A 22,601-nucleotide genomic window follows, 5' to 3' on the forward strand; every position below is an offset into this window, starting at 1 on the left:
GTATCCTTTCCTGACAAAAACCCTCAACAAAGTAGGGTTAGATGGAACATACTTCAACATCATAAAGGCCACATACAAAGATCCATAGTTAATATCATCCTCAATGGAGAAAAATTGAGAGCCTTTCCTCTATGGTTAGGAACAAGACAGGGATGTCCACTCTTACTATTTAACACAGTACTGGAAGTTTTAACCTCAGCAGTGAGACAACAAAAAGAAAGAAAAGGCATCCAAGTTGGCAAGGAAGAAGTGAAAATTTACTCTATGCAAACAACATGATACTCTATGTAGAAAACCCTAAAGACTGCGCTGAAAATTGCTAGAACTCATACATCAGTTCAGCAAAGTCACAGGATATAAAATCAATGTGCAGAAATCTGTTGCATTTCTATACACCTAGATCAAATATTTAATGAATTGGGTGAGCAAGTCTTTGTTCTTAATTGCATAATAAAAAAAAAAAGTTCACCTTCTAAAAATGACCTGCATTTTTAAGTCATCTGACTTTGTTCATTACCACTCTAGGCAATTACAATATTTTGTTTTCTACCAGTCTTTAACTTACATTATTCTCCCATCCTCTCATCCTCTCCAATCTTCTCTTTAATGCTCTGCATCTTCCAACCCAGCTCTCTCACCCTTATATTCAATTTATGTCTTAATGCATAGCAGGGAATATATTAATGTTTGTTCTATTTAATTAAATTTAAATCCATTGCATCCATTTTACTCCACTATCCAGCATTTGAGAAGTTCTGGGCACTGTTTCTACAGTCAGTTCTTGTTTTTCTTCCAAGTAGTACAGAACTGTAAAAGTGGCCATTCATGCTTAAGCCACAAAAATTTTTTTTTATTAACATATGATGTATTTTTAGCCCCAAGGTACAGGTCTGTGAATCACCAGGTTTACACACTTCACAGCACTCACCATAGCACATACCTTCCCCAATGTCCATAACCCAACCACCCTCTCCCTACTCGCCTACCCCCAAGCAACCCTCAGTATTGAGATTAAGAGTCTCTTATGGTTTGTCTCCCTCCCAATCCCATCTTGTTTCATTTATTCCTTTCCTACCCCCCAGACCCCCCATGTTGCCTCTCAACTTCCTCATATCAGGGAGATCATATGCTATCTTAAAAATCAATGAGAAAAATTGTGTTTGTTCTGTGACCTCTATCTATGTTTTTCAAAAGATTAAAAACTTTCTTGCTTTGTTATAAATATGTAGGGAAATTATCAAGAAATAGTAAAACTAATATTTATTACAGAATGATTTAACACATTAAAAATATTCCTATTTCTTTGTCAAAAAAAAAGAGCTATTGTGGGTAATCTGAATAGTGCTTGCCTTGTCATTATTTAACTTACATGATGTCAGCATATTTTTTTTATGCTGTGGCAAATGGCCATATTCCTTTCTTAATTTGTATTAGCTTCCAATATTTTTTTCCTTTTCACTTTCAACATCATAAAATATCTATGAGAGTTCCTTTAATGTGAAATGTTGACAGCATCTTTTCTTGTGGGACATTTTCCCCTTTTCATCACAGCCACTTTTCTCATTTATGTCCACAAGTTTGTCTTCATTATGTTCCTCTGGCTGCATATCCAGAGTTGAATGGTGGCAGTGTCAACATTCCTGTTGGCAGCTATTTCATCTATAACTCTATTTACATTTGATTTAAATTTCACCTCTACATTATCACTTTCCATTCTTCTGCTGCACTCTAATCTTTGTTGGTGTTAGGGTCCGTGATCAAAGGAACAAGACTGATACAAAGCAAAGGTCAAGCAAAGCTTTATCTCGTGCCAAGCATCAAAAATCAAACCGACCAGTCGGGGCCATCTCTTACAAAGAGCCGACAACGACCAGGACACAGACCCTGATGACTCCCCTAGCCGACGGCGGCCCCCCTAGCCGGTGAAGGCCACTCCCTGACAACGCTGCTCACAATGCTCCTGACAACCATGACACTCCCGATGACTACCGCTTCCCAGCCTCACAGACTAAATTTATAGAGGTGGGGTTGAGCCCAGCCCACACACAGGTGGCCAATGAGATTGCAATACACAGGGAAAACTGCACAGTCATGCTAGGTCAGCAATACAGTTGACCAATTGAATCTCAATTTACCATAGTAAATATATGCACGCCCCACTGATTGGATGTCTCCATCTGGCCTGGCCCGCCCCTACATCCGGGGTTTGCAAGTAAGTTCCTCTGGGAGGGGCGGGGTCAATCTAAGTTTACAACCAAACAGCTCCCTCTGGCTAATCAGGCCCCTACAGTTGGCCCATCCCCTCCTACCATTTTCCATTTTTGTGAAATGCCACATACAGGGCAACATAGCTACACTCCTTGCTATCTGTGTGTGAGTTGAAAACCAGATGCACAGTGACCAGTCACCCACTGACAGACTTTAAAAGTCAGTCACAATTGTTGATGCCCATCTGTTATTTACATAATGATTTGGAAATGAAAAATCTAACACTGGAAACTAAAATTTGAATTTGAATTTAACTAAACTGTGATAACTGAAATTTGCGTATACTGGAACCTCACAAACTAAGGACACCTGTACTTTCTCTTACAAAGTATAAGAGTATTATATAGAAGATTTTACTAATGCCACAAAGTTGATCCTGGTCTCTACTCTGTTGTTCCTGAGTAAATACCACCAACCATTGTTATTAGACAATCTCAGCATAAAAGTTCTACAAATGAGGGATGCCTGGGTGGCTCAGTTGGTTGGGCAGCTGCCTTCGGCTCGGGTCATGATCCCGGGGTCCTGGGATCGAGTCCCACATAGGGATCCTTGCTCAGCGGGGAGCCTGCTTCTCCCTCTGCCTCTGCCTGCCTCTCTGTCTGCCTGTGCTCACTCTCTCTGACAAATAAATAAAATCTTTAAAAAAAAAGTTCTACAAATGAGATGTGGTATTTTGAAAGAGTAAAATGGACATGCACCAGATATTGTAATCCTGCCAGTGACACAAAACATTTCAAATATTAATATTTTATTAGAAAATGTAGATTTTTTCAATCATCACCTTTCCTGTTAGATCAATCCCTGGGCAGTTCTAAGTATATGTTCATATGAAAGTAACTAGAATTTGAAGGATTACCATATGATTTTCCAGTTCTCCATCCTTCATTCAGAGAACATTTCTGCTTGTGTTGCTTTCAAATTATTATTTAGTTACCATTTTGTATTTAATGAGCTTCTCGCCGCAAGACATCAAATATCTTTATAGATCAACCTCCCTCTTGAAATTTTCTCTAGAAATTATCTTGCTCTAATTAATTTTCCTAGTATTAAATTTTAGGTACTTCCTTTGTGTTGAGATGTGCCTCCTTTGGTACTACAACTCTTTTCCAACCTAAACAGTTTTACCTCAGTCCAAGTAAGGATATTCTTCAGCTTGACTGATGACTGTGCTCTTCCTTTGGCCTCAGCTGTAACATGCCTTCTTCTCCCAGTGTGCCCTTTGTTGAAGATGGTTATTATTCTTACATCCTCTATAGTGAGTCTAGAACAAAAACAAAAACAAATAATTTAAATGCTATCTCTTTTAAACCCAGTAACACCAATTCTAAAAAAAAAAAAAAGCTCTAACATTTCAGGTTGTAGTAGGAGTCTAAGAAACAATTTTCGATCAAATCCAAAAACTGAAAAGGAGGGAAACTCTTTAGCATAACTTTGTCACATTACACAAAGACTTTAGTGATTGTAAAATTTGCCTTCAAATTTAACAAACATTTATTTGGTGAATTTGGGTATATGATAAATATTTAAGGAGAAATCAAAATCGTCTTAGCAGGTGATGAATATCAAATAGATTCATTCTTTGTCTCTCTTCAGAAATTCCCTAACCTAATACCAAACATATTGTCCTAACAAGATAATATTCAGGGCTTCTTTGATTTTTTTTTTTTTTTGGCAAAGTATTTTTAAATAAATTGATGAGGTAAGTGTAGTACCTAAAGGCTGCCACACTGAGGCATGGGATGCATTGCTTTGTGACTAGTTTTCAAATCACAATTACTAGTCTTCCTCTTAAGGAAAGACAGTAGTCTAGAAATTAAACTCATAAAGCCCCGATGGAACTTGATAAGTAGGCATCTCCTTTCCTGTGTGTTTGGGTGGTATAAATTGATTGCTAAAAAGAGTCCCACACATTAGAAGGAAAGCACACCCGCTACTTTATGGTTATCATATGTTAGAATAATAGGAAATAGTCCCATGGTCATCTTTTTTCTAGAAACACTTCCTAAACTACAAAAGAGAAATGATCTGTCCTATTACTTAAAGCATTCAAGCAACGAGATCTCTCAATGGTCCTATTCAGGATTGAACAGTCAGTTACATTGTGATTATTCTCCCTTTGTCTGACCAGATGGGGAATGGCTACAATTCTTAGAGAGTTATAAAAATCACAAATAAAGCATATGCAATATAATGACACCCTGTTTGTCTGAGAAAGAACATGTTCTGGCAAGTCCTGGAAATTAAATCCACTCCAGAATAGTATACTAGAAAACAATTTTCTAATTTAATACGTAATTTGACTATAAAGAGCTTTAAAATGAGTCTATGTTAATGACCACAAAATAAATAAAACAAAATTTGACAAAATTATAAGAAAAAAATAATAAATCTAAAATGATGTTTTTTAACACAACTCTCAGTGATTAAGAAAACAGGCAAATATTTAGCAAGAATATGGTTGATATAAGCAATAGACAAACTTAATCTAGTAAACACATTTAGAATCCATACCCAATAATTAGAGAATGCATTTTCTTTTCAAGTCCAACCGAAACATTTACAAAAATTGACTATATACTAGACCACAAAGCAAGTTCAAGAAATACTAAAGAGCCTCTATCATATAGACCAAATTTTCTGACTGTAATGCAATTGTTAGAAAGTATTTATGAAAATGTGACTTAAAGAAAATTCACATTTTAAAATTAAAAATATAACATGTTTAAAGAAATGAAGGAAAATGTTCAATATTTGCAATGAAATGGAAATAAAACTATTGTATATCAAAACATATGAAATGTAGCTAAGGTAGTACTGAAGAAGAATTTGTAGTTTCAAATAAATATATTGCAAAAGACTAAGACCTCCAAATTAATGAGCTAAGCTTTCAACTCAAATTAGAACAGGAAAAAGAGAATTAGCAAAAGCAACACAGGGCAGAAACCAACAAAACAGAAAATTAAAGATATAATCTTTCCTATTGTATCTTCATTTTATATTTAATTTCTGCTCTAGGCCTAGACGGTTTGCTCCCCAAATAATGAGTAATATAACCTTGATACCAAAACCAGACAAAGACAAAATAAGAAAGGAAATTACAGGTCTATCTCAGGAATATAAATGTAAATATTAGCGACCTGAATCCAGCTAATATAACAAGAATACATATCATAACCAAAGGAGCTTATCCAAGGAATACAAGGATGATTTAACAATAGAAAATTACAAATTAAAATTGATTATAACAACTATATGACATTGTGTTAACAATGTATAACAACTATATAACATTGTGTTAATGTATGAAGAAAGATTACATGCTAAAATTCAATATCCATTAATGACAAAAATAACCTAGCATAATAAAAGACATCTTGAGTGTGTTCAACATTAATTTTTAAAAAAGTGTGAAAGGAGACTGATCAGAAAGAGTCAAGGCAATTTTGAAGTAGAATAACATGAAGAGGCACATCCTACCAAACTGAACAGATGCTATATAAACCATAGGGTGGTTTTAGTAAATGGACATAAACCAGGGTGCATTAGTCAATTCCATACACACAAGAAAACTTAACATTGTACAGAAGTGTCATGTGAACTCACTGGAGAGATGAACCATCCAAATGAGTACAGTGGCATAGTTAGTTTTCCATAGCAGAAAAATAAATAAATCCCAACTTCACATCATATAAAAAAAATCATTTCCAGGGGTTTTAAGACTTATATTTGAAAACAAATTTTAGAACTATTTGGAGAAAATACAGGATAACATCTTTATGATATTAAGGCAGAGGTGAATTCTTAAATAAAACTTTATATGTACAATTGTGATCAAAGTTTATGTATAACAAGGATATGATGAAAATAGGAATCAATAAGCTAAAAAAAGGAGGGTGTCCATGATGCATATAAATAAACAAAGGATTACTATCCAGAAGGTAAAAAGAATAAATAGTTTAATTTTTTTAAATGGGCAAAAATGAGTGAGCAATTTATGGAATCACCTATTATATAAAAGCTGTTCAATATAATTTGTAATGAGGGAAATGCAAAGTAAGACAACAAAAGCATCCATTAGATTTTTTTTTTTTAACTAAAAGCTCAATGATATCAAAGGTTGGGAAGGTTGTAGAGCAATGGGAATTCACATTCACTGCAGATGAAAGTATTTACTGATTTAGAGAGAAATAGCATTTAATAAAGTGGAGGGCATATAAATCCATGGCCCACCAAATCCCTTCCTAGATGTGTAGCAAAGAAACTCTCACACATGTCTAGGAGAAATGTGCAAGAATGTTCACTGCAATATTGTAACAATGAAAGCAACCTAACTCTCCACCAACAAAATAAGGAATCAAACTATTGTGGATTTAATTATAATGGAATACCATTTAATTGTGTTGTTAAAATTAATAAATCAACTTAAGTGCCAAAAATTTGGGGAGAAGAACAGACTTGATTGATATATCAGGATCTCATTTGCATGAAATTTCAAAGCATACACAATATTATATATTGTTCCTGAGTCCATGTACATATAAGAAAACATAAAATCATGCATGGGAATGAATGATGATGCAAAAGTTAGGGTAGTGATTACCTTGGTAGAGAAGAGGAAAACAGATCAGGGTATACTAAAAAAGGGAGCTTTGTTTTATCTGTAATGTCTCAATTTCTCTGTAAAAGATTTAATAAATATGGCAAGAGGTAGTTGGTGGGCACATAGATGTAATATTGTTTGCTCTTCTATTTGCTTCAAATATATTGTGATTTTTTAAAAGGAAGTTAGTAATATTCTTTTAAATACAAAAGCATGGTGGTCACTTGCATTGAAGGAGGAAAAGGCAGGATAAGATGAGAAAGTTTCCCAGCAGATCTCTAGCATAGTCTGGTGCTTAAGTGCTAACATGATCCATGCTTGGAAAAGATGAGACTTCCCAAGTTTGGACTGAAATAAATGAGCTGTGGTCAGGTAAGAGGGAGGAAGAGAAATTACCATGACTTTTCCCTGCCCTTTCTTGCCCTGTTGCCCCAGCTCTGTTTCCTTCCATCTCCTCTCTCTCCCTCACTAGCATGGCACAGAAAGCCACAGCTGCCTAACTTTATGGAAGAAATGTAGCTAACCATATAACTCTGTCTTTGCCATCCCCAGCAGACTTCCTCCAGGCACTGGGGAACCTCCATTAATTAGAGGAAATCAAAACTCTACGATATGTACACTCACATACCAGAAATTTTCCTCTCATTTGGGGCATTAGAAATTCAAGCAGTATGAAAATTCTACAGAAGCTATGTGGCCAAAAAATTATTATTGAGCCTTGAAGTAAGAGAGAATTGTATTAACATTTATTAACTTGTGCTAATCTCCTAGATATTTAAATTAGATTCAGTAAAGTTGTATTTAACTCTTATGTTCTTGAGCATTTCCCTATATTTTCATTATTTCTAATATAATGAGTTTTTTTTTTAAGATTTTATTTATTTATTTGACAGAGAGAGATCACAAGCAGGCAGAGAGAGAGAGGAGGAAGCAGGCTCCCCCCTGAGCGGAGAGCCCGATGCGGGGCTTGATCCCAGGACCCTGAGATCATGACCTGAGCCGAAGGCAGTGGCTCAACCCACTGAGCCACCCAGGCGCCCCTATAATGATAGTTTCTAACATATTATTGGATTGCTCTCTGTGAACAGCATTCTCATCATGTAAATGCCAATGCTGTTTATGAGGGGTTCAGAGATCCTACTTAACTATATGTAAAAGAAGATTGAAGTTTTAAATATTAAATTTTCCAAAGCAATATATATGTGATTTAAGAATTTTCTTTATTTTGAATTTTTTTTAATGTAGTAAAAATTCACATAATCCAAAAGAATATAAAGGTATTATACTAAAGGTAACTCTCTTTCCTGTACATTGTCCCATGAGTTCCTTCCCCAGAGGCAGCCATTTTCAATTTCCTGTTTCTCTAAGATACCTTATATGTGGACAAATAGGCATCAAAAAGAATTGTTTTAGTAGTCCATTCCATAGGAATCGTATTTCAAAATGTCTGTATTCTTAACACATTCAGTGCTTCTCTGTTTGAGGCCAAATGTGTAGTGCAGAAATCTTCAGGCTTGGGGCAAGACACAATATAAGTAAAACCCAATCACTTGAGCAAGATTTTGAAGCCAGCCATGATAAAAGTGACAGAGATGTTATAATGATTATTAAACTCTTTATAGAAAAATCAGGAGAGAACAGTGTCAATGCAGTAAGTTCCAAGATTTGAGTCTGGTACCAGTTAGACATAAACAATTAAGTGGCATGTATAACTAGCTTGTGTTATCCTGTAAGGATACCAAACTATATGGGTAATTATTTTGTCTAAAATTGAATGTAATCTTTAAAAAAAAAACTGATTATACTGAAGTGTATCTAAATAATTTCTTTCTTAAGCAGTCTAATATTTAGCCAGTTCTGAAATAACTGTCAGAGACTACCCGATTAGTCTGTTTTTCTACCTCTGCTAAAATGTATACCTAACAAAAAGTTTGCAATAAAAATCCCAAGAACGAATGTATGATGTGGGTGGAGGATGGGTTAAATATGTGATGGGGATTAAGGAATACACTTGCTATGATGAGCACCAGCTATTATATGGAAGTGTTGAATCACTAATATTACACTGTATGTTAATTAACTGGAATTTAAATAAAAACTTAAAAATAATTTAAAATTTTTTATTTTAAAAAAAGTATGTGATGTCCAAGAGTATTATTCATATTAGCTTGTTACTCTTCAACACAATATATTTGGTATTTCCCATGGATGCAAAGGGTTTTCATGTATTTTTTCTAAACCTATATTTGAGATCCATTTGTAAGAAAAATGTCACCTTTGTCTTTTAGGCTCTTCTAACCTATAGGAGTGACCCAACCATGAGAAAAATGTTGAGTCATCTGTATTTCTATATCATGCCTGTGTTTAACGTTGATGGATACCATTTTAGCTGGACCAGTGTAAGTCACTTTGCCTATCCAATTGAAAAGAGAGACTAAATATATAGAAAACAGCCATAGAACAGGAAGGAAACCTGGTGGGCAGACAGCCTAGTGATTCCAGAACTGCAAAAGAGACCTCCACTCCCTGTCCATCATAGCCGCAAACTTTGGTTTATATGTTTGGCTTTGCATGAGATTCCGTATCTCATTTGGAAGATTTCTCCTTCCAAAGAAATTGTGAAAAGTCACTAGTCTAGCCCAACTTACTCAATTTTGCCCAAGAAGAAATAAGGCCAAGAGAAGCTAAGAGAGTAAGTGTGTGACAGAAATTAGAGCATGACCCTGGGGTCTCTGGGGTCTCTGGGTCTCTGCTCCTTATCCATTCCTTGTCTGTTCCTAGAGGAGCTCTCTCTGCAGTGCTGTGATTCATTCACCAGTTGTGCTATAAAAATGCATGTGAATAACTTTTGAATATTTTTTCTACACCTATTTTCTTAATTACACTTAGGATCGATTTTGGAGAAAAACAAGGTCAAGGAACTCAAGGTTTCGCTGCCGTGGAGTTGATGCCAATCGTAACTGGAAAGTGAAATGGTGTGGTAAGTTGGAAACTAACTGGAATTTGGATCCAGAGGTTTCCACAGCTTTCACTCTCAAAAATGATGAGCCCATTAGGACTCCAATATAAGACTGATGTTTTCCTGTGTGTGAAAACTTAACAGAGAAAAACACAGATATGTACATTGTAGCTATAATTTCTAAAAGAAAATGAAAGGAATTTTTAATATGGAAATATCAAAGATTTACATCTGTCAACCCAATCTTGAAAATTGAAAATTTAAACACAGATGTAAAAGCAGAAAACTGAGGAATATTCGACATTCAGAAACTAAAACAGAACTGTGGTTTGAGGTATAAATCTGGTTAAATGTTTTCTTCCTTTCATTGAGAAAGTGAGAGTAATTCTGATCCTGCTTTCATCTGGCTATAACAATCAAAAGTACTAAATCCTTGTCTAGAATCTACCTAAGGTCTCATGCATTGACTGACCACTTACATGGCAAGTATATTTCTGCTACATTGCATCCATCATTAATACCTTTCAAGTGAAGAGAGGATGTCTTTTTTTTTTTTTTTTTTTTTGAGAGGATGTCATTTTAAGAAACTGTTTTCAAAATAAAGAAACAGCTAGGTACTAGAGAGGGGAAGGTGGAGAGAAGGGAGAAAATTAGCCATAGCTAGTATACAGGGGGCAAAACTTGATCTCTACTCACCTTGGTTTTTCAGCTGAAGCTCTTAAAAAGGCAGATTGGCAAAAGAAAAAGAGTTTATTAACATGTGCGGCACATGTCACATGGAAGAAACCTCATGAAAAGTAACTCAGAGTGGCAACTTAGAACTCTGGTTTATATAGCATCTTCAAGGAAATTGTAGAGAAATGACAGGACAAAGGAAAGTAGTTTGGGGATAAAATAACTAAAATAAATATATGGAAGCCAGCTAATGGAGGCAGGTTTGTTTGCAGATTCCTGGGGTGCTGTCTCTAGGATAATAAAGTCTGTCTCCAGTAAAAGAATTTATATCCTCTTTTTAGGCAGAAAAGGGGAAGGTAGAGAGAGGTTTTCCTGCATTTGCTGCTGCTTATTTGCCTTCAGCTCAAAATAATTTTCACATCAAAGAGGCATATTTTGGGGTGACATATTCTGGTTTCCTTCACTAGTATCATACTTGGCAATAGAAGGGAGGGTACAAAAAGTATTATCAAAAGGCAGTTGTAAGGAGCTCCCCTTTCAGAGTCCTTCCTTAGCTCCCTCCAAATGTAAACCATTGTGTAATAGAAGGTCTTCTGTTAGTCACTTAGAAATGTGGCCTATTCCCAAATCACTCATTCTCTGACGCATTAGATACCACTCCTCCCATCCTACCAGCATCAGACAGAGCAGCTGGGCATGGGTTCAGACTCCTTCCACACATCCTCTCCAGGCAACCTCCCTTGATCAGTTAGAACTCACAAATAAGAATATGTCTCTAGAATATAACAGATATGGTTTGATTCTACCATTATTAGCTCAGTGATTTGGGTGATTTTTTTTTTTTTTTTACTCATCAATTTATAACAATAACACCTATCTCATAGCATTCTTATGGGAATTAAAGGAATTTACATATGTTTAATGCCTAATTCAGTCCTAGTTCCAAACAGAGATCTAAATGTCAGTGATCTATCCCTTCTCCCCCAAGCTGCAGAACAGTCAATTGATCTCTGAGCCTCAGGTCCACTGTTAAAGTACTTCTTTCCTTCAGGAGAGTGTTGTGATGATAAGCCTTAAGGGGAACTTAAAAGGGTTTGCATTTGTGAGAGAAGAAAAGCATCACATAGATATTATAAAGTGCTGTTAATGATGGCTGTTTATATTTTAAAATTTTTTCTTCAGGGCACCTGGGTGGCTCAGTTGGTTAAGCATCTGACTTGATTTCACTTTAGGTCATGATTTGAGGGTCATGAGATCAAGCCCTGCATCAGGCTCCACATTCAGCAGGAAGTCTGCCTAAGATTGCCTCTCCCTCTCCCTCTGTGCCTCCCACCCTCTCTCTCTAAAATAAAGAAATAAATCTAAAAATTTTTTTTTCTTCAGCCTGGACTGAGACAAAAAGCTGGTTCACATTAACTCCCTAAAACTACTAATATTTTTAAAATTCTTCCCCCCCCCTTTCTGATGCAACCATTTTGCATGCTCATAACTGTGTGTCCTATTTCATTAGTTGGTAGATATCTGTATCCATGTGTATGTCACACAAATGATGCCCACAGTCATCTAAGTGAGTGCACTGAATGGATAGCTAAGCTTAGTAACACTAGCAGGCCAGCCAGCTCTGCCTGTAGAAAGTTAGACTCTTGTCTATATCCAGTTACAAATAAGTGTCTTGCTTTCCATCGTTCTTTTTCCTTTACCTGGCTTGTTTCCTTCATACATAGACCTTCACTGTTTTCTTAGTTTCATCTGCAGTCCTCACTAGAATTCCTTTGATCCTTCGGATTTCTGAATCATTCAGATTCTTCCTGTGAGTCTGTACTCAAGATGTACAAGGGGATTATGTCAATTGTCAGTTGCAAAATGACCTTGGTAGACTGTTGTAAGTGATGTGGAAATGCAGGCAGCCTGGCTGGGATCATCTCTCCCCACAAGGTGTCCCGAGGGGATGTAGATGATCTGACAGGTAGGCAGATGTGGACTTCCTCCCCCACAGCATCATCTCCCCACAGCTATTGGCTTGGTCCAGGGGACAGTGAACCTCACTGAGGGAACCACTCTGAGGTCAAGGGCCCAGAAATAATTGTAGTCTCTAAGTGAGGCTCCAAATAAACAACCATAGTATAAATGACTTAGAAATGCCCAGGAATGCCCAGGACCATTGAAAACACTATAGAGTCAACATTGAACTGACAAAAACAGCTATTTCTTTCCTTAAATGAGTCTCAAACTCAAAGAGTAGAACATGAAACTCTTTTTTATCATGAAAAACCCATGGATTCCCACATAACAGTGTTACACTTCAGTGCATTTAATGTGGAGTAGACGGACAGCCTAGAACATACTTCCTAGCTCCCCCAGGGGTCTTCAGGCCATGAAATGAATATCATTGCTCAAAAGTGGATCCAACAGGGAGTCAACAAGTCAAAGTAGTAGTGGGAACCAAGAATAAATATACTAATTATATTCATTAATTTGCCATAGTTAATTAAGTACATACTCTCTGCTAGGCACTGTGGGTTGTTATGTTTTTTGCTTGTTTGTTTGTTTCCTTCTTCTATGTACTCTTTTTGGAGAACATCATGTGCACTGCTTCTTCCAAACTGGAACAAATCCAGGAGAGAGGCAAAGAGTTTGGATGATATCCATGTTTAAATTTTAATCCTTAAATAACTCAAGTGTTGCCTAAAAATAAGTTATTATTAGGACAACCTACAGAATGGAAGAATTTGCAAATGACATGTCTAATAAGAGGCTTTTATTTAGAATATTAAAATAACTCTTACAGCTCAACAATAAAAAACAACTCAATTTAAAATGGGCAAATGATTCAGACAGACACTTCTTTAAAGATTTACAAATGCGAATAAGTACATTGAAAAAAAAATGCTCAACATCATTAGCCATCAGGGAAATTCACTTCAAGATGCCACATCACACCCACTAAGATGGCTATAATAAAAAAGACAGACAATAACAAGTGTTGGTAAAGGTATGGAGAAGCTGGAACTCTCATACTTGCTGGTAGTCATGTAAAATGATGTGGTCATTTTGGAAAACTGTTTAATGGTCACTCAAAAAGTTAAACATAGAGTTACCATATAACCTAGCAATTCTACTGCTACATATATATCTAAGAGAAATGAAAACATTTGTCCATACAATGCATGTACACAAATGTTCATAGCAGCATTATTTATAATAGTCAAAAACTGGAAATTGTTCAAATGTCTGTCAACCAAGGAATAGATAATAGTATTTAGCCATTAAAAGAATACATACTGATACAACATAGATGCAACATAGATGAAACATTATCCTAAGTGAGATAAGACAGTCATAAAATAATATTGTAGATTCCATTTATATGAAATGTCCAGAATAGGCAAATCCATAGGGACAGATAGTAGATCAGTGGTTGCTCAGGGCTAGGGAGGGGTGGGGGGGAATGCTACTGAGGAAGGGGTTTCTCTTTGGGATGATAATGTTGTTGGAATTAGATTGTAGTGATGATTGTGAATATACTAAAATTCATCCAATTGTACACTTCAAAAAAGCAAATTTTATTACCATTTAAGAGCATGTTGGGCATTTAATGAAATATAACTCTTTTTAGAACACTCCATTATCTAATATTATAAATTAGGTATAGTGTGGAGAAAATCATTTTTTAACAGTGCAATCACAAATGCCTCTCTCTACAGATGCCCTTCTCCTACCAACACCCCCTCACTCTATCAAAAAAAAGGGGGGGGGACCTGTTTTGATTTGGCAAATGTTTCAATAAGTCACCTGAAATGAAAGGGGAGCTACTATGTACTGTTTGTTTGCAGCCAATACCTGTGAAAGAGCAATGGATGGTCACTGGCCTGCTTGTTAAGAGGATGAGTTCTTCTAGCTGAAAGGCTTTTGCTTTAAACCTGAACTGAATTGCTATAAAAACATATAGAGAATTTCGGAGACAAAATTTGGGACAAGGAGAGGAAGAACAGGGAGAAGTGACGCTGCTGGAATATCTAGAAAGGGAATTCTTGGAAGTCAAAGATGATTAATGAGAATTTTAATTAAATTTTCCTGTAAAGTATGCAAATTCTCTTCAGTATTCCATAACCAGCACTGGTAATATTCAGTACACTTTCTTTCACTGATTAACGCTTTGTGGAATGGGATATGCTATTTGGGAATGTGAGGAAGTGCTGAGTCTATCCTCCAAATAAGCTCAGGGTGAGAACTAATTCACATCAAATTTTCAGAGGTATGGAATCCATAACAAGAATACACTAACTTATAAGACAAGAATGGCTAACATCTGCTAAGAATGATGCATAGATGGGATTGAACATCAACCGGGTAGTCAAACTGGACTCTTAAGATGCCCAACATATATTGATTCCAACATATATTAATCCAATTTTAAATCAAAACAAATATATTGAACACCTGATAAAATGCGAGGTGTTGTAAATTGTCTCAGAAAGTCCTGAATGATTTAATGAGTCCTTATCTAACTCCCAAGGAATTATTTGGGATTCTGAAGAAATATAAAAGGAAAATCTGTTGACTTATCCTATTATCTTTAAAACCAAGTTAGTGTAAAAAGATGTATTAGTCACCTGAAATCTTCCATGGAAGTTGGTAGAGAAATTTAAAAATTAGGTAATTCAATGAGTTAATTATTATGCTTAGTTGTGCTTTTTATAAAGAAAGTAAAGGGTAAAGAATCCTGGAGTTTTAGAAATTTAGATCAAATGGAATTTTCTCACTGATGTTTATATAGTTATATAATTGTTATAATTTATATTTATTATGCCTAATATTTATTAAGGATTCACTATGTTTCAAGCATGAGCTAAGTATGCAAGACTATTCTTTCATTGGTAGATGCTATTATTATCCCTATATATATGATAAAGAAACTAAAATTCCAAGAAATTAGGAAACTTACTTCAGATTACACACAAACTGAGCCACAGTGAGAAGCCAAGTCTGCCTGACTCCAACAACCCTTTTTCAAGCCATTATATCTGACATTTTAGGGATCAGCTTGCAACAAATGGTCACTCCACTTTGTTAAAAAGTTAATGTATGCTTGCAAAGGAGTAGTTTAGGTATCAAAATAGTAAGATGTGCAGTGTTTTATTCAAAATTATTAAACATAGACAACAGGGAAGTTGGGAATGTATGATAAGAGAGGAGAGGAAGGTTTCCAGGTGCTATTTTTGGGGGGAGGTGGTTTGGAGTTCTATTTTGTTTTTAGAAAGAGAGAGTGTGTGAGCCAGGAGGGACAGAGGGAGAGAGAAAGAATCTTTTATTTTTTTTAAGATTTTTATTTATTTGACAGACAGAGATCACAAGTAGGCAGAGAGACAGGCAGAGAGAGAGAGAGGGAAGCAGGCTCCCAGCTGAGCAGAGATCCTGATGTGGGGCTTGATCCCAGGACCCTGGGATCCTGACCCGAGCCAAAGGCAGAGGTTTTAACCCACTGAGCCACCCAGGCGCCGCAGAGAGAAAGAATCTTAAGCAGGCTCCACACACTGTGCAGAGCCCAATGCAGGGCTCGATCTCACAACCCTGAGATCATGACCTGAGCCAAAATCAAGAGTTGGTTGCTTAACTGACTGAGTCACTCAGGCACCCCTCCAGGTACTATTTTTGAAATTGGGCCACTTCATACCATGCAGGTAGTTTGAATTTACATGTGATATCAGGGGTATGACTATGAATTCTCCATGGAGACATTTTCTTCCCAGCAGGACTTCATATCTTCCCATAGAGGCAGTTTAGTTTTTGTTTGTTTGTTTGTTTGTTTGTTTGTTTGTTTGTTTTTGCAGCTTTCATTTAAAGAAGCACTCTTTGAGGGTCTCACATATATGCCTGGGTCTTATTCCCCCTTCCTATATATTGAAGACCCAAATCCTGATGCCCTGCCTCCACCACATGCAGCCACTGAAACAAGACTGAGCCAGCAAACACCCCAGGAACGGCTACAACTTTTGCTTCAGCTATTCTCGTTCCAACTCCCTCTTCATGTTTGTTCCCTTGGGAACATTTTGAGAATTCCGATGTGTATTTAAATCACTTCATTGAGCATTCAGAGAGGTTTATAGCAAGAGATTTTATCACCGAGAGATGGTACAATTCCATCATATTGCCAGAAAACCCGAACTATCATTTTAGACATTAACACAATTGGAATTAGGTTAGGCCTCAATTCTTGATGATGATTTTTTTTTTATTTTTAAATATTTTATTTATTTATTCAAGAGAGAGATGGAGGGAGCCCAAGCAAAGGGAGGAAGAGAGGAAGGGGCAGAGGGAGAGGGAGAAGCAGACTTCCCACTAAGCACCAAGCCTGACATGGGGCTCAATCCCAGGACCCTGAGATATGACCTGAGCCAAAGTCAGATGTTTAACCAACTGAGCTACCCAGGCTCCTGAAAGATCATTTTACACTAATATGAACTCTTTTAGAACTCAGGAAAAGAGTGAATATTTCCCAAAACATTTTATGGAGCTAAATAGAACCTTGATTGCAAAACCAAGTGAGAACAGCATGAGCAAGAAAATTATCTGAAAATCTCCTTTGTTAATATAAATGTATAAATTATTTTTAAAATTAATAAACCAAATAAAATGATAATATATTATAATTTTGGTCTAAGAGAAATCTGAGAGTGGTTTAATAGTTGATGATGGTTTTTAAGACCTTCTATCATTGCTCTGTCTACAGTAATCTTACCTGTACCTGCTCATAAAAACGGACTACTTCCAGGCAAATCCCTTCTTATTTGCTGACTCCTACAAGTAATACCACAAGAGCATTACTATCACAGTTTCAAAATGGAAGTTTCAAAATAAAGTATGTAGCCTTAAGATATTGGTACTTCTTTTCCCAACTGTTGTCTTTTAAATCTTTGTGTAGTAGTTCCTTTGGTATCTGGGGAGAGCTGACAATGAATGCTGAAACTTGGGAAGAACTGAATTACTTAATTATCTGGCTTTGTTGGATTTTTGTTTTGTTCTTATGTTTCCTTTCAAATGCCACCACATTAGTAAACTCTTTTGAGGGGGGGAGTGTAGTGGATGTATAACGTTATGTTAGTTTCATGTGTAAAACATAGTGATTCAACATTTATATACATTACAAAGTGATCACCATAAAAGTCTAGCCACCATCTTGTCACCATACAAGATTGTTACAGCACTTTGACTATATTCCCTATGCTGTACGTGACAGCCCTGTGACTTACTTGTTTTATAACTGGAAGTTGGTACCTTTTAAACCTCTTCACCTATTTCACCCATTTCCCTCCCAACCCCCACTCTCCACTACTCTGTCAAGCACCAGATTGCAATTACAAATCTATTTCGGCTTTGTTTGTTTGTTCATGTGTTTTGTTTTCCAGATTCCAAATGCAAGTGAAATCCCACAGTATTTGTTTTTCTCTAACTTATTTCATTTAGCATAATACTCTCCAGCTCCATCCATGTTCTCACAAAGGGCAAGATTTCATTCTTGTTTATGGTTGAGTAATAGTCCATTGAATATATATATACCACATCTTTATCCATTCATCTATCAATGGACACTTAGATTACTTCTGCATCTTACATATTGTAAATAATGCTGCAGGGAAAATAAGGGCATATACATCTTTTCAAATTACTGTTTTCATTTTCTTCAGATGAATTCCCAGAATCAGAATTGCTGCATAATCTGGTTATTATTTGGTTATTCAAATCCTTAAATTATTTTTGAGGACTCCTATGCTGTTTTCCACATTGGCTATACTGATTTGCATTCCCACCAGCAGGGCACAAGGTTTCTATTTTTTTTTCTATACATTCTGGCCAACACTTGTTATTTCCTATCTTTTTGACAATAGCCATTCTGATTGGTATGAGGTCATATCTCATTGTGGTTTTGATTTCCATTTCCCTGATGATGAGTGATGTTGGTATCTTTGTGCCTGTTTTCCATCTGTATTTCTTCAGAAAAATGTCTATTCAGGTTCTCTGCCCATTTTTCAATCAGATTTTTTTTGTATTGAGTTGTATGAGTTCTTTGTAGATATTTGGATATTAACCTCTTATCAGATGTATCTACAAGTATCTTTTCTCATTCAGTAGGTTGCCTTTTCATTTTGTTTATGGCTTCCTTCACTGTGCAAAAGAATTTTAGCTTGCTATAGTCCCATTTGCTAACATTTGCTTTTTTTACCCTTGCCTACAGAGACAATCCAAAAAATATTTCTGAGACTAATGTCAAAGACCGTACTGCCTATGTTTTCTTTTTAGGAGTCTTGTGGTTATCAGTCTTACATTTAAGTCTTTAATCTCTTTTGGAAGACAGCTTTTCTCACCACTATCCCACCAATGCTGCAATCCTTAATCCGTTCTGAGTTTATATTTATATATGGTGTAAAACAGAGGTCCAATTTCATTCTTTTGCATGTTGTTGTCCAGTTTTCCCAACAGGATTTATTGGAGAAACTATCTTCCCCCCATTGTACATTTTGGCCTCCTCTGTCAAAGATTAATTTATCATATAAGCATGGTTTTTTCTGAACTCTCCATTCAGTTCATTTAATCGATATATCTATTTTTGTGCCAGTACCATACTGTTTTGATTACCATAGCTTTGTGGTATAGCTTGAAATCAGGGAGCATAATACTTCCAGCTTTGTTCTTCATTTTCAAGATTCTTTTAGCTATGCAGGGTCTTTTATGGTTCTATACAATTTTTTAAATTAACATATAATATATTATTTGCCTCTGGGGTATAGGGCTGTGAATCATAAGACTTACACTTTTCATAGCACTCACCATAGTGCATATGCCCCCAATGTCCATAACCCAGCCACACCATCCCTACCTTCCCCCAAGCAACTCTCAATTTGTTTCATGAGATTGAGAGTCTTTTATGGTTGGTCTCCCTCCCAACTGCATCTTGTTTCATTTTTCCTTCCCTACCCCCCACAATCCCCTTCCCTGCCTCTCAAATTCCTCATATCAGAGAGATCATAGGATAATTGTCTTTCTCTGATTGACTTATTTCACTAGAACTACCCTCTAGTTCCATCCATGTCATTGCAAATGGCAAGATTTCGGCGGGGGGGGGGGGTGGTTGATGGCTGCATAGTATTCATATATATATATAATCAATCACATCACCTCTTCTTTATCCATTCATCTGTAGAGGGACATCTAGATTCTTTCCATAGGTTGGCTATTGTGGACATTGCTGCTAAAACATTTGAGTGCATCTGACCCTTCAGATCACTACATCTGCATCTTTAGGGTAAATACCCAGTAGTGCAATTGCTGGGTCATAGCGTAGCTCTCTTTTCAACTTTTTGAGGAATCTCCATGCTGTTTTCCAGAGTGGCTACACCCGTTTGCATTCCCACCAACAGTATAGGAAGGTTCCCTTTTCTCCACCTCCTTGCCAACATCCGCCATTTCCTGACTTACTAATTGTAGCCATTCTGACTGGTGTGAGGTGGTATCTTGCTGTGGTTTTGATTTGTATTTCCCTGAAGTCAAGTGATGTTAAGCACTTATTCATGTGTCTGTTGGCCATCTGGATGTCTTCTCTGCAGAAATGTCTGTTCATGTCTTCTGCCCATTTCTTGATTGGATTATTTGTTCTTTGGGTGTTGAGTTTGATAACTTCTTTATAGATTTTGGATACTAGCCCTTTATATGATATGTCATTTGCAAATATCTTCTCTCATTCTATCAGTTGTCTGTTGGTTTTGTTGACTGCTGTGCAAAAGCTTTTGATCTTGATGAAGTCCCTATAGTTCATTTTTGCCCTTGCTTCCCTTGCCTTTGCCAGTGTTTCTAGGAAGAATTTGCTGTGGCTTAGGTCGAAGAGGTTGCTGCCTGTGTTCTTCTCAAGGATTTTGCTGGATTCCTGTCTCACATTGAGGTCTTTCATCCATTTTGAGTCTATTTTTGTGTGTAGTGTAAGGAAATGGTCCGGTTTCATTCTTCTGCATGTGGCTGTCCAATTTTCCCAACCCATTTGTTGAAGAGACTGTCGGTTTTCCATTGGACATTCTTTCCAGTTGACCATAGAGTTGAGGGTCTATTTCTGGGCTCTATATTCTGTTCCATTGATTTATGTGTCTGTTTTTGTGCCAGTACCACACTGTCTTGATGATGACAGCTTTGTAATAGAACTTCAAGTCTGGAATTGTGATGTCACCAACTTTGGCTTTCTTTTCAACATTCCTCTGGCTATTATGGTTCTTTTCTGGTTCTACATAAATTTTAGGATTATTTGTTCCATGTATTTGTAAAAATTAATAGTTTTTTTAAAGATTTTATTTATTTACTTGACAGAGAGAGACACAGTGAGAGAGGGAACACAAGCAGGGAGATGAGAGAGGGAGAAACAGGCTAGCTACTAACCAGGGAGCCCAATGTGGGGCTCAAACCCAAGACCCAGGGATCATGCCCTGAGCTGAAGGCAGACAGTTAATGACTGAGCCACCCTGGCACCCCATTTGATGGCATTTTGATAGGGATTACGTTAAATGTGGAGATTGCTTTGGGTAGAATAGACATTTTCACAATATTTGTTCTTCCAATCCATGACCATGGAATGTTTTTCCATTTCTTTGTATCTTCCTCAATTTCTTTCATGTGTATTTTATAGTTTCCTGAGTACAGATTCTTTGCCTCTTTGGTTAGGTTTATTCCTAGGTATCTTATGGTTTGGGGTGCAACTGTAAATGGGATCAACTCCTTAATTTCTCTTTGTTCTGTCTTATTGTTGGTGTATAGAAATGCAATGGATTTCTGTGCATTGATTTTATATCCTGACATTTTACTGAATTCCTGTATGAATTCTAGCAGTTTTGGAGTGGAGTCTTTGGGTTTTCCACATAAAGTATCATATCATTTGCAAAGAATGAGAGTTCGACTTCTTCTTTGCCAATTTGGATGCCTTTAATTTCTTTTTGTTGTCTGATTGCTGAGGCTAGGACTATGTTGAATAGCAGTGGTGATAGTGAACAGCCCTACCATGTTCCTGACCTTGGGAGAAAAGCTCTCAGGTTTTGCCCATTGAGAATGATATTCACTGTGGGTTTTTCATAGATGGCTTTGATGATATTGAGGTACATACCCTCTATCCCTACACTGTGAAGAGTTTTGATCAAGAAAGTATGCTTTACTTTGTCAAATGCTTTTTCAGCATCCATTGAGAGTATCATATGGTCCTTGTTCTTTCTTTTATTAATGCATTGTATTACATTAATTGATTTGCGGATGTTGAACCAACCTTGCAGCCCGGGAATAAATCCCACTTAGTCGTGGTGAATAATCTTTTTAATGTACTGTTGGATCATATTGGCTAGTATTATTGGGAGAATTTTTGCATCTGTGTTCATCAAAGATATTGATCTGTAATTCTCCTTTTGATGGGGTCTTTGTCTGACTTTGGGATCAAGGTAATGCTAACCTCATAAAATGAGTTTGGAAGTTTTCCTCCCATTTCTATTTTTTGGGACAGTTTCAGGGGAATAGGTATTAATTCTTCTTTAAATGTTTGGTAGAATTCTCCTGGGAAGCCATCTGGCCCTGGGCTCTTGTTTGTTTGGAGATTTTTGATGACCACTTCAATCTCCTTACTGGTTATGGGTCTGTTCAGGTTTTCTATCTCTTTCTGGTTCAGTTTTGGTAGTTTTTATGTCTCTAGGAATGCATCCATTTCTTCCAGATTGTCAAATTTGCTCGTGTATAGTTGCTCCCAATATGTTCTTACAATTGTTTGTATTTCTTTGGTGTTGGTTGTGATCTCTCCTCTTTCATTCATGACTTTATTAATGGGGGTCCTTTCTATTTTTGATAAGTCTGGCCAGGTGTTTATCAATCTTATTAATTCTTTCAAAGAACCAGCTCCAAGTTTCGTTTATTTGTTCTATTTTTTGTTTGTTTGTTTGTTTCTATTTCATTGATTTCTGTTCTGATCTTTATTATTTCTCTTCTCCTACTGGGTTTAGGCTTTCTTTGCTGTTCTTTCTTTAGTTCTTCCTTTAGGTATAGGGTTATGTTGTGTACTTGAGACTTTTCTTGTTTCTTGAGGAA

General features: G+C 36.5%; 1 protein-coding gene across 1 annotated transcript in view; it reads left to right on the forward strand.

Moving 5' to 3' along the window:
• LOC111155383 (carboxypeptidase A6) overlaps positions 1 to 22,601 on the forward strand; it is an 88,310-nt gene that overhangs the window by 22,783 nt on the left and 42,926 nt on the right. Inside the window, exons 5-6 of the mRNA XM_022515534.1 lie at positions 9,157 to 9,267; positions 9,758 to 9,848. Coding sequence (XP_022371242.1) covers positions 9,157 to 9,267; positions 9,758 to 9,848 — 202 coding nt within the window. The remainder of the gene's footprint in view (positions 1 to 9,156; positions 9,268 to 9,757; positions 9,849 to 22,601) is intronic.

The sequence above is a fragment of the Enhydra lutris genome, unplaced genomic scaffold, assembly GCF_002288905.1.
Source record: "Enhydra lutris kenyoni isolate GAN:26980312 unplaced genomic scaffold, ASM228890v2 scaffoldscaffold41, whole genome shotgun sequence".
In the NCBI taxonomy this organism is placed as follows: Eukaryota; Metazoa; Chordata; class Mammalia; order Carnivora; family Mustelidae; genus Enhydra; species Enhydra lutris.